This window comes from Anas acuta, chromosome 25 (genome assembly GCF_963932015.1).
Source record: "Anas acuta chromosome 25, bAnaAcu1.1, whole genome shotgun sequence".
NCBI lineage: Eukaryota > Metazoa > Chordata > Aves > Anseriformes > Anatidae > Anas > Anas acuta.
In genome coordinates this window covers 2,069,086-2,081,687 of record NC_089003.1, presented here as the reverse complement: position 1 = coordinate 2,081,687, position 12,602 = coordinate 2,069,086, and the positions used below count along the sequence as shown (strand labels likewise).

At 39.9% G+C, this 12,602-nt stretch overlaps 1 protein-coding gene across 9 annotated transcripts in view; it reads left to right on the top strand.

The window, feature by feature from the left end:
• Nucleotides 1–12,602, top strand: part of IKZF3 (IKAROS family zinc finger 3) — a 35,820-nt gene that overhangs the window by 3,142 nt on the left and 20,076 nt on the right. For 6 of the 9 annotated variants that reach the window (XM_068660990.1, XM_068660987.1, XM_068660985.1 and 3 more), the window contains exons 2-3: nt 1,980–2,033; nt 3,198–3,308. In XM_068660990.1, the coding sequence (XP_068517091.1) occupies nt 1,980–2,033; nt 3,198–3,308 (165 nt within the window). The remainder of the gene's footprint in view (nt 1–1,979; nt 2,034–3,197; nt 3,309–12,602) is intronic. The other 3 variants (XM_068660992.1, XM_068660986.1, XM_068660989.1) reach the window with 1 other exon arrangement.

Here is a 12,602-nt window from a genome sequence, read left to right as displayed (position 1 = left end):
TCGGCGGGGCTCTAGGTTTTGGTTTCAAGACCCTCTGCCAGCCCCTGGAAGGCAGAATTGCTGCCAAATCTTGAAGCATGCCCCCACCCCACCCGTGCAGGGTGCACTCTTTTTGCTTACTCCCAGGGCTTGGGCCAGGTCGGTGCTGAACCAGCCAAACGGGGCTCCTGCAGATGGTTTCTGAATGAAATTAAAATCAAGTTCAAGTATTACCGAATATTGGGGATTTGATTGTCTTGCATAAAGGTCTATTATTCATACAGTTGCAAGGATTTGTTTAATTAAAGTATCTGTACTATTTTGATGTAAGTTTGAAACCGATTCAGGGAGAATTTTGTTTGTGTACCGTGTATTTACTGATGTTTCCCCATCAGTATTCACAGTATAAATCGGTCCATTTGCTCCTTTGTACTTCACTCTTCCTGGTATGATAAAATGAAACAAAGACAAATAAAAATACCTCATAACCCCATAGTTAAAGCTTTTAAATTCAGACTTAGTAAACATTTGAACTTCTTGTTATTTAATTCCATGACCTTGCTTATGACACAAGTTAAGACAACGTTTCACTAATGAAAGAAACTTAATGAAAAGCTTCCATTCATGCTACATTTGCATGAAAGGACAGGAGCCCTGATTTAATTTTAGGACACATTTCCTAAGTGCTAATAGCTTAACAGCTTGTTTTCAGGCAGGAGTTGTGCCCTGAAGAGCTCAGGCTACTGCTGGATGGTTTGGGTCATTGCTAGGTCCATCCTTACAGGCTTTTTTTTTCCATTTTTTTTCCTTTTGTTTCTGTTCTTTGATAAGAGCAATAAGTCTTAGACTCATTCTTAAAAAATGGGAGCTGAATGCTTGTGTTTAGGAGATGACAAAACCAAACGTTAAAAATAAAACAAAAACTTTGTTGGATAGATCTATTTTTTTTCCTCTGAGTTTGCCTTTATTTTGTTGGACAATTCAGTCCATGCAGGTTTTGGATAACCTCATTTGATGCTAGATTTCTTTCCTGCAGAGTTAACAGGGCTTTATACTTTGACGTTGTGGAGACCACAAAAATGTTCCATATGTAGTGGTGGTAAAGATAGATAATTATGGGGTAAATGTCACTAGTGGTTAACACCTCACGGCCACTGTATATGCATTTCTCTTATGTAACTGTCAGGAATGAATTTTACGAGTCCTGCAGCTATTACTTTTTTATGTACAAAGATGGTAAAAGATTTTCAGCTCTGCAAAAAAGAGGAAAAAGAGAGAGAGGAAAGAAAGGGGGAAGGAAGCAGGTAGCTGTGCCACTGTTAAGAAAATGAGCTCTGGTATCAGTGAAATCTCAAGAGAGCAAGGCATTGAGTAAAGACTCATCCGGGCAGGTCAGAGCTGTGCCCCCAGCTGGAGTCACCACCCTGGAGGGGGACACTGGAGGGGGGGGGATCTGCAGCTTACGTTGTCTTCTGAAAGGTCTCCTGAGTGCTCAGCACTTCTGGAAACCAGGCCACATCTGGAGTTCTCTTAAGGTTTTTTACATTCCTGTTGCATGATTCCTACCGGAATTTCCAAGAGGGAATTAGACCAACTAGATTCTATGAAGATTATAGGGTCTTTCCTTTTTTATTGAAAAAGGAATTTGGAAATATCTGGTACTTGATGCTTTATAGAACTTCGTGTAGAGTTACCACCACTATGCTGTGCTCACAGGGTGCAAAATGAGAAGCTAAACTGAACATGTAAATAATTGTAATTATATATATTCGTATTTGAAGTTAGAAGATAATACTTAACCCATCTTTTGGACACGTGATAGTGCTCAAGATGTAAAGAAGGTGTACAATAGAACGTAATTATTTAGTAGTAATTTCTTTGAGAATTTTGCTTTTTCAATTTTGCTTCTAGAAACCAGGAACTTGTAAGATTACTGGCTATGTCGTGGATGGCTCTAGAAATATTAAGCAACTCAGATTGCTTTTCTGTGTCTCTTGCAGATTCACAGGCTGGTATGGACCTAAGTAATACTCAGGAACAGCCCATGGCTGCAGGTACTACACTGTTCAAGTTCAATTGTTTTACTCTCTCTTGAAAACTTTCATTTTAAATGGAGAAAACTATAAGATTTGCAGCTTGTTTATATTCCCAGGACACTGCATAACAGGTATTAAAGGCAAAAAGTAAATTCTAGCATCGAAATAAAACTTCAAGTTCAGTATAATATTGGAAAATGATACTAAAGAAAAAAAAACACACTGTATAGTTGTAAGTTTTGATTAGGGAAGCAAGAATAATTTGATTCTTTTGGTTGACTGCATTTCTGAAAATATGAAAACAAACCTTTTGTGCGAGTTAGACAAGTGTTTTACTTTCTTGCTAATCAAAATATAAAACTCTTTCAGATCCAATGTAATACTTAGCTTGAGAAGCATTGTTTATTTTGCTATGAATTTAAACAGTTGGATAGTAACCATTTAAATTGCTTGATTTATTAAAAATTCACAGGATTGTTCACAGAAAATGTCTTTTTTTTTAAAGTTATCTATCTGAAATTTAAATAAATATACATACCATTGAACTAGTCTGTATCATGTATTTTATGAAAGAGGCTTTATCTGAAAAAAAAAAAAAATCACTCAAATAAATTTTGCTATAGTTAAAAATCTGACTTTCTTCCAGAGAAAAGAGGCTTGCAGTAGTGGCACGTACTGCTGCCACAGCAATCATCAGAAAACTTTCTGATAATGTTGATATTTCAAAAGATATGTGCAATAAGCTGAGAAGTGCAGTTGGATTTGAAGTGGCAGTTTCCTGGACTGGGGCCAGAGTGAATAATATTTTGCCCTTGATGAACAAAGTAGAGCTGTAATTCCTCTTGCATGCTCTGAAGAACTCGCTTGCTTACCTGTTAGTAGAATAGATAGAATATATTGAGTTATCTGCAAAGTCATTGCTATTTTGTTCTTATTTGGGACAATGTCTGGAATAGTTAAATTGGAGAAAAAGCTCAGAACTTAAAGGTACATACTCTGTGTGAGAGTTTGTGTATGATTTCCAGCAACAAATCCGCTCAGTGAAATTGCAGCAAGCGCATCTGTAAGAAGAGCATTGTGAGTACTGGAACCAATATGGGGAGTTTGCAGACACTGAGAGGCAATAACTTGGAAATAATGGAGCGTTGATAGTTACTGTTTTTAACAATTTGCTTGTTTCAGAAGGACAGGAAGTTTTGACAGACTGTAATCTGAACAAATCCCAGGAAATTGAAAGTATGGAAAACGTAGAAGATATGAAGGAACTCAATCAGTCTAACGAAGAAGCAGGAGGTAAAGTGGGGACTGAATTATGAATAATAATAGTTATGGTTTCTTTTTATTCATCTGATTATGCTGTGAGAGTAATTACAAAGTTTATTCTGTATGATAGCTCTGTTTTGCCTGCATGTCTGTAAATGAAATAATGGTACAATTAGTTCAGAGCATTTTAACGTGCTCTAAAGGAGGAACAACCATCAGGGAACCTCACATGCATTTTAGAAAGGGCACTTATACAGCATCTATGAAATATGGATAGCAAGGAAAAAAAAAAAAAAGCTTGTGCATATGGTGACCTCATTTAGTGTGTGTTTTAGCACGTGAACTCTTAGAAGTAGTTTGCATATGACAAATGCGTGCATTAGGCTAGTGCTTTTAATAAATATTGTTAAGCTACATGACAGCTTTTTTTCTTTTTTTTTGAAAGAAAGGACAGGTTATCTCAAGTTCATAGGACAACTCAGCCCTGTAGAATTTAAAACTAGCAGTAATCTCCTGCTTAAAACCAGGGGTGAAGAGAAGGTTGGTCAGTTTACCAAGTTAATCATTTAGGTCAAGCAGTAAATACTTCCTATGCAACTCTGAACCAAGACACAGGTATGAGTAAAATACTAAAACAATATGTGCTATTTCTAATCTAAGAGGTCCTGCATAAAGGCATACTTCTGTGTATCTTTAAAAACTAGTAGGGCCTCTTCTCTTACTAGATATAGGATAAACAGCTCCTGGACTTAAGGCAATCTTACAGGCTCTTGGAATTTGTGTGTTTTTGTATATTACGTATAGATAGAGCAAGACTTTGAATTTCCTCCTTGATCAAGCAGCTCATAAAATCACAGCATTAATAAACATTCCTGCCAGTGAGCTGAGCATGTTCATTTATGCCAGGTCTCAACCACAAACAGTGAAAAATGTTGCCTGGTAGAGGATGTGGTGTACATACACTGAGGAAAAGACATGCATTGTTTTACCAGTTTCATGCTGCCTTTCAAGTACAGCATGTCCATGGCACCACAGCAGTGTCAAGACGAATTATGTCTGTGGCTTTGGTTAGTAGTTTTGAGGTAGGGTGCACGTATCACATAAATCAAGTAAATCACTAAAGGATTGCCTCTGTTTTGGTTGCCCAAGTAACCTGGTTGTTCCCTGTAACATAAACGTGATGACTTTATTTTGGACTGCAGTGAAATGTTCAGGTTTCAAGCTTCCACGTTACTAAAGATTAAACATTTATTTACAAAATAGCAAGTACCAAACAACATAAAGCACTCGAGGGAGTGCTGCACTAGCAGAAGTGGCTGTGCAGAGGGTGAAATTAATCTCACTTAGGTGTGTACGGACAGCACCGGTGTTGAAGTGGACCAGTACCTGGCTTTTCTTGACAGTCGATGGAAGGAGCATGCAGGTTTCTGACCAAATCTGTGTGCCTGCCTTAGGATGAAGTGCCTGGTGTCCCCAGAGCAGCTGCTGCTTGTCAGGACTCCACTTAGAGCCAGCAAAAGCTTAGTATAGATGCCTGCATTGTAGAATCTAGCTTGGGCAGGTGAGTTCTGCTCTGCTTACCCTAAAAAGAGAAGTTTAATGTTTTTAGCCACAGAACGTGGAAGGCTTGAGCCTTTTCTACATCCAGGGCATCTGACATCTCTTTCAGATCCCCTAGCTGATGAAATGATCACAGCCATAGTCCACGTATTTGTCTATCCTTTACGTGATTTCATAGATCACAGAATATCCCAAGTGGGAAGGGACCCACAAGGAACATCGGGTCCAGCTCCTGGATCTGCACAGGACCACCCAAAACCCAGCCCCTATGTCCAAGATCATTGTCCAAACGTTCTTTGGACAATCCAAAATCCAGCAGCTTGATGCCATGACCTCTGCCCTGGGGAGCCTGTTCCAGTGCCTGACCATCCTCTCAAAGATAAGGTTATAAATGTCAATAGAGCATCAGTTCATTCTGTGATACTCCTTCACCTTTAGTGTTTATTCACATTATACAGTAAGCATGAATCCACTTGGTACCTCTGTGCTCCATTCTGCAATTCTCCGTACAGGAATGAGGAGATAATTGCTGGGAGAAAACTCCTTTAAATGTCCAAAAAAAAAAAAAAAGAAAAGCTACAGTATATCAGTGTAAAATGGCACAAAACTAAACACTTCTTATGTTTACTTCATTGATTCACATGCATTTCTCTACAATCATTCTGATACTGAAAGCACAATAAATCTTAAATATTTAAGGGTGCTGCACTAGTGCTGTGGGCAGTGCAAACATCAGTAGGTGCAGCTAAATTTCTCCTAAAGCCCAGTGCCAGTCCAGGTGCTGCTGGATGCTGAAGTTCACGAATAATCTTGGCTTCCAGGTCTTGCTGTTGCAGTTTGACAGTGACAGCTATGTTAGTCACTGAGCAGTCCTTGTGGGTCAGTAAGTATCTGTCTGAGTTCCAGATAAGTGAAACCGCACTCTGACAGTACTGCCCTGGTGGGAGTATTATCTTTCGGGGATCACTAACCCTGCTAAAAGTGAATATATAGTATTCTCCAGAATCACAGAATAGAAATATTGTCAGTATCCGTGGTGGCTTTTGGGAAATAGATTATGCCCTGCCCAAAAAACACCTCTGCCGTTTGGCACGTTGCCTGGTGCAAACACTGACGCTCTCATTACATATCAGATTTGAAGAGAAATAACACACAATGTGTGGTTCTCATAAATGTTAATCACGGTGTCCATGATCCCTTCCTTTTGTGAGTGAGCAGTTCCACTTCAGTCTTTACTTTCGCAGTTCACCATTGATGATGGCCCACAACACAGAAAACTTTTTTCTTTTTTTTTTTTTTCTTTTTTTTTTTTCAGAAGTCTGCTTTCCACCACCTTAATATTTGGCTATAATGCTTGTTTTTTTGTTCATTAAGCATTTTTTTCTTTCAGTAAGCATTCGTAGTAAGTGGTAATCATCCAGTTTCTTAGAATGCACATTTTTTTCGTGAAGCCTGTGTTATTAATGGATGTCAGTCTTTAAATACATTGTGGGGACCTACTCTGAGACTTCAAACAGGAGATGGAGACTGGTCAAATCTAGAGGTTGTCTGTCTCTAATTTGGTGGTGCCTTTTACGTTAGGTCCACAGAAAGTGATACTGTGATCCTTTAAAAAGGCTACAGAAATTTCCTGAATGCAGTACGTAAACTTGTGTGTAGGGCTGAAATGTCAGCACGATTGGTGCTGCTTTTGGTGGAAGAAAATCCACTTTTGCAGCAAGTAGTTCCATGTTTGTACTTCTCTGAGCACATGCAAACAGGCTGGCCGACACGGTCGTGTGTCAGAGCTGCCACGGCGAGGGCCATTCACTGAACACACCGCGATGTCCTGCGATAAAACCCTTTCTAAAAGGCCTTCAGCTGCCATGCCTGCTAAATACGGGGCAAGCAGGCAGAAGGCTACAGTAATATGTTAATTAAAAGATTGATGGAGAACAAAAAGAAAGAAAAAAAAAGGAAAGAAAAAACCTTTTTTTTTTTTTTTTTTTTTTTTTTTTGCCTCAAGGGAATTGAAGCTGCATGCTGTGGTGCACATGGTGCATGCTTGCCCGCAACCATAAAAATACCCGTTCCCATGGTGCTTCCTGTATCTAGTCAGAAAAGAGACAAGCAGCGAGGCAGATACATGGGGGAAGCATTAATTTCCCTTGTTCCTTTATGCGCCCCGTCACCACTACCTTCAGTGGCCAAACTTGAAGAGTCCTCAGTTGAAAAATTCGCTTTAAAAGGTGCATTCCTTCCTCTGGGAGGCACAGTTAGGCACGAGTGTTTAATTATGTCTTGATTCCCTCCTCTGAGGCAGGCAACTTTTCGGCATTACAAATGTTAGCTAGCTTTCATGGTTGTGAAATGAAAAGAAATAGAAGCCACACTTGTGGTTTATGGATGCTAATTGCTGCTGCGTTTAGGTGTGCGAAGGGGGGCGGTTAAAAGGCTGGAGTGAGACAGGAGAGGATGACAAACCCTCGCCTCGGCGCGCACTGAGGTTCCAGCGGTGCTGCGAGCACACGCACTTATCTGCCTGAAAAGGAAGTGCCGTTTTTTATCAGAATATTACATCTCCCAAGCCCAGATCGAGCCCTGCCGCTCATGGGACTCAAGGGTTATCTCACAACATCAGCGGTGCTCTGCTGCAGAAGTTCACTTAACAGGGGATTTCTGTAAGTGTTAAAACCCGGCGAGGCGGCTGCGCCGCTGAACTGTGTCAGGGCTCTGCTGCCGGGGCTCTGCCTGAACTGAAAGCCGCGGCTCGGCGTTATCGACAAAAGATCCTCTCGGCTTTTGTCGCAGCCCCGTGGTACTGTACGAGCAGCAGCGGGGATGCTGCTGGGCACGTTTGGTGACATCAGCTCGGTGTCACCGCAGCCTGCAGGTGACTGACGTCGGCTCACGCTCACTGCACCTGGAGAGCTGGGACAGAGGGAGGCGAGCTCCGGTATTCCGCTGCCTGCCAAGTCGCTGGAAAAGTGCAGCTATTTCTTATTGTTATTAACCCGTTACAGTTAGCAGAAAGTAGAATTTGATTTTGAGATATCTTGGGGAGCAGTGTGAGCTCTCAGATGAGACAGTCCGGAAGGAGAATGGACACACAGCGTTATTCAGTAGGTTATGTACAATGTGCATCTCCATTTCACACCAAATAATTATTTGAAATTAAAGGAGAGAGAAATACTTAACTCTTTCAGCATTAAACCAAAATCTAGTCCAGGGTAGGTGAGTTGTGGCTCCCCCCGCCGCCTCCATGTGTATCAGTAAATAAGCGAGGGCAAGGCAAACGGCCCTGGGAACTCAAATGTCATTGCAGAAAATCATCTATTTTTAGAAATATGGTCTGGTGGAAAGGAAATTAATTAATTAAGATGACTCATGTTTTGCCCCCAGACTGGGCTGCTCATTTGGCACAAAAAGTGGGAGTTTAATGGGCAGGTTTACTGCTGTTTGTGCTGCTGGAAAAGTATTGGAAAGCAAAAATAAATCCACAAGAATCAAAACTTGGCTAAAATGCAGCGAGCAGTTCCATGAGCATCGGAATTGATGAAGCTCTGTTTCCACTGGGTTTGTGTCTTGCTGCTGGCTGGCTTTCAGCCGATTTTTGCAGAGTCTGCACCGTGTGCTCAGCACCATATTTTACTTCTGGTACCTCAAGCTAGCTTTTCCGCGTTGTCAACACCATCTCCCCTCACACCGTGTTTATGGGCTTCGGCTCTTGTTCCTGTTTTGGTTTCTGCTTTGGTTTACAAACTTTTTTTCATTCCAAGCTTGGTTCCAGGCGTTCCTGCCGAGCGTGTCCACGCCGCTCGCTTCTGCAGGGCTCTGAGCTGCGCCTGCTCCTGGCCCCTGCGACCAACAGGGCCAACTGCCAAAACTCCGTAATTCCGCAAAACTTTCCCCTCTGCCAAACAGGATTGATTCTGAATCTTCCTGAGGGAGCACAGGGATGCACAAGGTTCTGCAGAAGATGAGGCTAAAAGTGAAATCTTAGCATTTACCTATAGAAATATTGATCTGGAGAGAGAGTATTTATGGTCTAAAGCTCAAGTCTTAGAATCCAGGCTCTTTACTGCTAGATTTATTTTTTATTTTTTTTTTGTAGTTGAATCAAACCATTACAATTGGTTTTGTGACAGTTATGTTGTTTGAGGTTTTGGAGCAACATCTGAAACAAGCTCCTGGCTTCAGTTTGTAGGTGTAAAAGCTCTGTTGATATTTATCACAGATTTCCCTGGTTTTCAAATTCTTGTATGATACCATTTTTTTCTAGTATCAAATGTAAGACAGTACCACGTTGTAACAAAGACTTCTGGGAGATGAATTCAAAAAGCGAAATAAAAATATGGTTTAAAGATTTGAAGTTCAGATTTGAAGTTCATTTGAAAAAGCAGTTGACCAGAGGTGATCATGCCTGAGTGGTCATATTAGTAATAGGTCCCTTGATATAACTAATGAAGGCGATTATCTGAATTTAACATGTGGCCTTTTTCAGTCTGACTGTTAGGTCCAGATGTTCTCTGATTAACTGTCTAATTGAAGTCTGATTTAACGGTTGTGATTGTATCTGGGTTTCTGGACTTTAGGAATTGTAATTTTAGAAATGTTTTCTATGAGTGATCTTATCTAACTGTAAGAGAAGAACTCAGTTTCATCTTCTGTAGGTTTTTTTTCTTTTTCAGAGGGAGGCTTTAAATACCCTAAGGTTTGGAAGGATAATGTTAACAGGTGTCAAAAGCGAAACAAAATTCATCTGAGAGAGACTGGAAAATCTGGGCACTGGTAGACCCTGGATTGTGGGGTGCTGTTCCCTCTGATTCAGTGCTCGGTGCTCCTGGGCAGCACTGTGGGTACAGGCAATTGAGGAAAACAGCAAGCTCCTGACACTTAAGTTAATTTAAAAAAATAAATAAATAAAATTCATGCTAGTTTTAGCATAGTTTCCTATCCCCCAGCCATGTTGCCTCAGGTAATAACATTCTGCTTCCCCAAATTCTCTTTGTAGTGTCAGTTAAATGCATTATTTTTCACTTCCTTCCTTAAACCCTGGCCTAGTGCTGGGTGGTGCTGCTGGGCTGTTGTCCTGTTTATCTCCAGGTTTGGAAGAACTCGGTTTGGGATTTTTCCTTTGTCAGTATTTTTGTTAGTCTAATTTTAACACATTTCAGTGATCTTTTAAATAAAACCCCTAAAGAAACACTAGATTATTATTGGGCAAAAAGTTGGTAATAGATGGGAAATATCAATTATGAGATTATAGATATTATAGACTTGTATAGGAAGATAGATTCATAGGAAAAATACTAGTATATGTTTGAATAAGGTGCTTGAAGAAGCAATTATTTAATTCAAGTGTCCTGGCTCACATGAGTTTGGAGATGTGCATTTTAAAAAAAATATCATAATTATGTTAATTACATAAATTATGTTGTGTTTTGACAATAGAAAGACATTGGTATTAATGAAGTAGAAAATACATATCCCAATGCTTGGGAAACAATGCCTGATTTATTTATTTTTTTCCCAATTCTCAGTGCTGCATTTCAATTTGATTTGTTTCTATTTTTGTTGCAAGTCACAATAAAAACAAGGAAGCTCATTACCATAGCGCGTGCTCTCCACAAAGGGGAATTATGAAAGTTTCTCTCCTATTTTTAGAAGTGAGATTTCCACCAGGTGCATTCTGCACGGGTTCATTTAGGAATTACCCCCTCAAGTATGCTGTATATCTCAACAAAATAGGTGCTCGCTTTTTATTCAAAACGGACACAGAACAGCAGCACCGAGAAAATGCTGGAGGAGACAGAGATCAAATCAAAGCCACTGTGTCCGAGGAATAATTTTTGGTGAGTCGAGGAAGTGAATCCTATGGATTTCCAGTGTGCTATAGAAATAGTGGGTGCAGAACCTGGGATTTTAGTGGCAGAAGGGTGCCCTGGCAGCAGAGCCAGGTCAGGCCCCAAAGCCTTGAGCTCCTTTCTGGTCCCTAAAACTGAAGTTTGCAATGGTATCAGAAAAACATGTAGGAAAGATGCTTAGCCTCTGTGTTGCCTCTAGTAAAAAAAAAAAAAAAAAAAAAAAAATTAATAGTCTGATGTTCCTGTTATGTTTTATAACTCTCCATTGCTCACAGTCCCCACATTTTCAATGTGTATGTAATGTATAATTTAAGGACAAAAAAACCCACTTAGGTACTTAGGTATAACATTGATGTTCAGTTTATAATTCGTTGGAGGTGCTGCAAACCTCTCTTTCTATTCATTAAGGAATTTGTTTTTTTTCTTTTTCTTGATAACACGTCTTCCCCCACGTTGCGTTAATTCCATTGTAGAGGTGTTTTTCGTAAATTTGCAGGATTCTGACTTGACTTTGGAAACTCCACTGACCTTTTCAGTTTCACAGTGTATGGCTGCTGTGCTTCAAGCTGCTTTAGGTGAAGGAATCTCACGTTCTGGGAGGGGACAGACTCTGGTATGTGTACGTTTGGGTTTCGTACTGCTATTTCTGGGGACGATTTGTGGAGATAACAGTGATGAATCATTGGTTAATACCTGTCAAATCCAGGTAGTCACAAGAATCCTTCAGTACACGCACATATAGACGCCCTTCTTGTTCTTCAGCATCTGAATCCTATTAACAGCTGTCAAAACCTGGTAAACTATTTATATGCTTTCACAATTTGTTTAATTGGATAGTTAGGAAATGGCATACAAGAAAAGCTTTTCTTTTTTTTCATTTTTTTCTTTAGTCTGGCTGAACATCTGTAGCATTAGGGGCTCATTATCTCTGAATTGGCATAGCAAATCAGCAGCATCATTAAAATGCCACATTAAGATGATTAAGTTTCTTTGTTATCCAGTTGACTTTTTGCATGTGCTGAGGATTTCATGATTATGACCCCACTCCTTGTAAAACACTTGAGCAACATCACCCTTTTGTGCTGTTGTCTTTAATAGCTTCTGGTTTTTATTCTTTGTGCTTTTCATAACACTTCTGGCAAACTTTGCTTAACAACAGTACAAAACTCACATTTTTATTTTTATTTTTTCTATATTTGATGCCAAAGTCTTGGATTAAATATGGGGGGGGGGGTATTGGTGAGGAGGGGGGATGTCCTTCAGAGACTCCCTTAGACAGAACAGCTAAGATAACGCTCTAGCTTGTCTTAATTGTTTGCACTTATTGACTTTTTTTTATTCTTGCGTTTTATAGAACGTATACAAGCACTGCTCATGTGGTGACTCAGTCTGAAGTTGCCACCACAGCTTTATTTTGGATTTTTTCCAGAACCCATTGTTTTTACAGTGTTTCAGGTGAAACAAAAATATTACTCTGGAGTATGTCTTTCATCTTGTAATCATCTCCCCAGGAAATGAAACCATGTGCATCAGCCTTAACACATCACCCTGGTACTTTGTTGTGTAAAATCTACAACTTCTTTTTTTTTTTTTTTTTCTTTTTTTTTCTCTGCAGTATGTATTACCTTCATGAACTGCCTCAAGAAAAATAGTTACCTGTGTTGGACACCACGAATAGTTTTTCCTCTTACAACTTCTTTACTTTCCCAAGCATAGAAGAGATAATATCACTGCTTTTTTCAACCTGGGGAAGTTTGTTAAGGATTGTTAAGGATACTCCTGTTTTTCCACACTTCATTATCCCTTTTCTGCTTGATGTTACAGTTGCATTCCTCTTGCTTAAGGAGGACCAGCCTGGAAACTCCCTCCTTTCATTCAAATCTGTTGATACAATCTTTAAGTGACAGACCCAAAACCT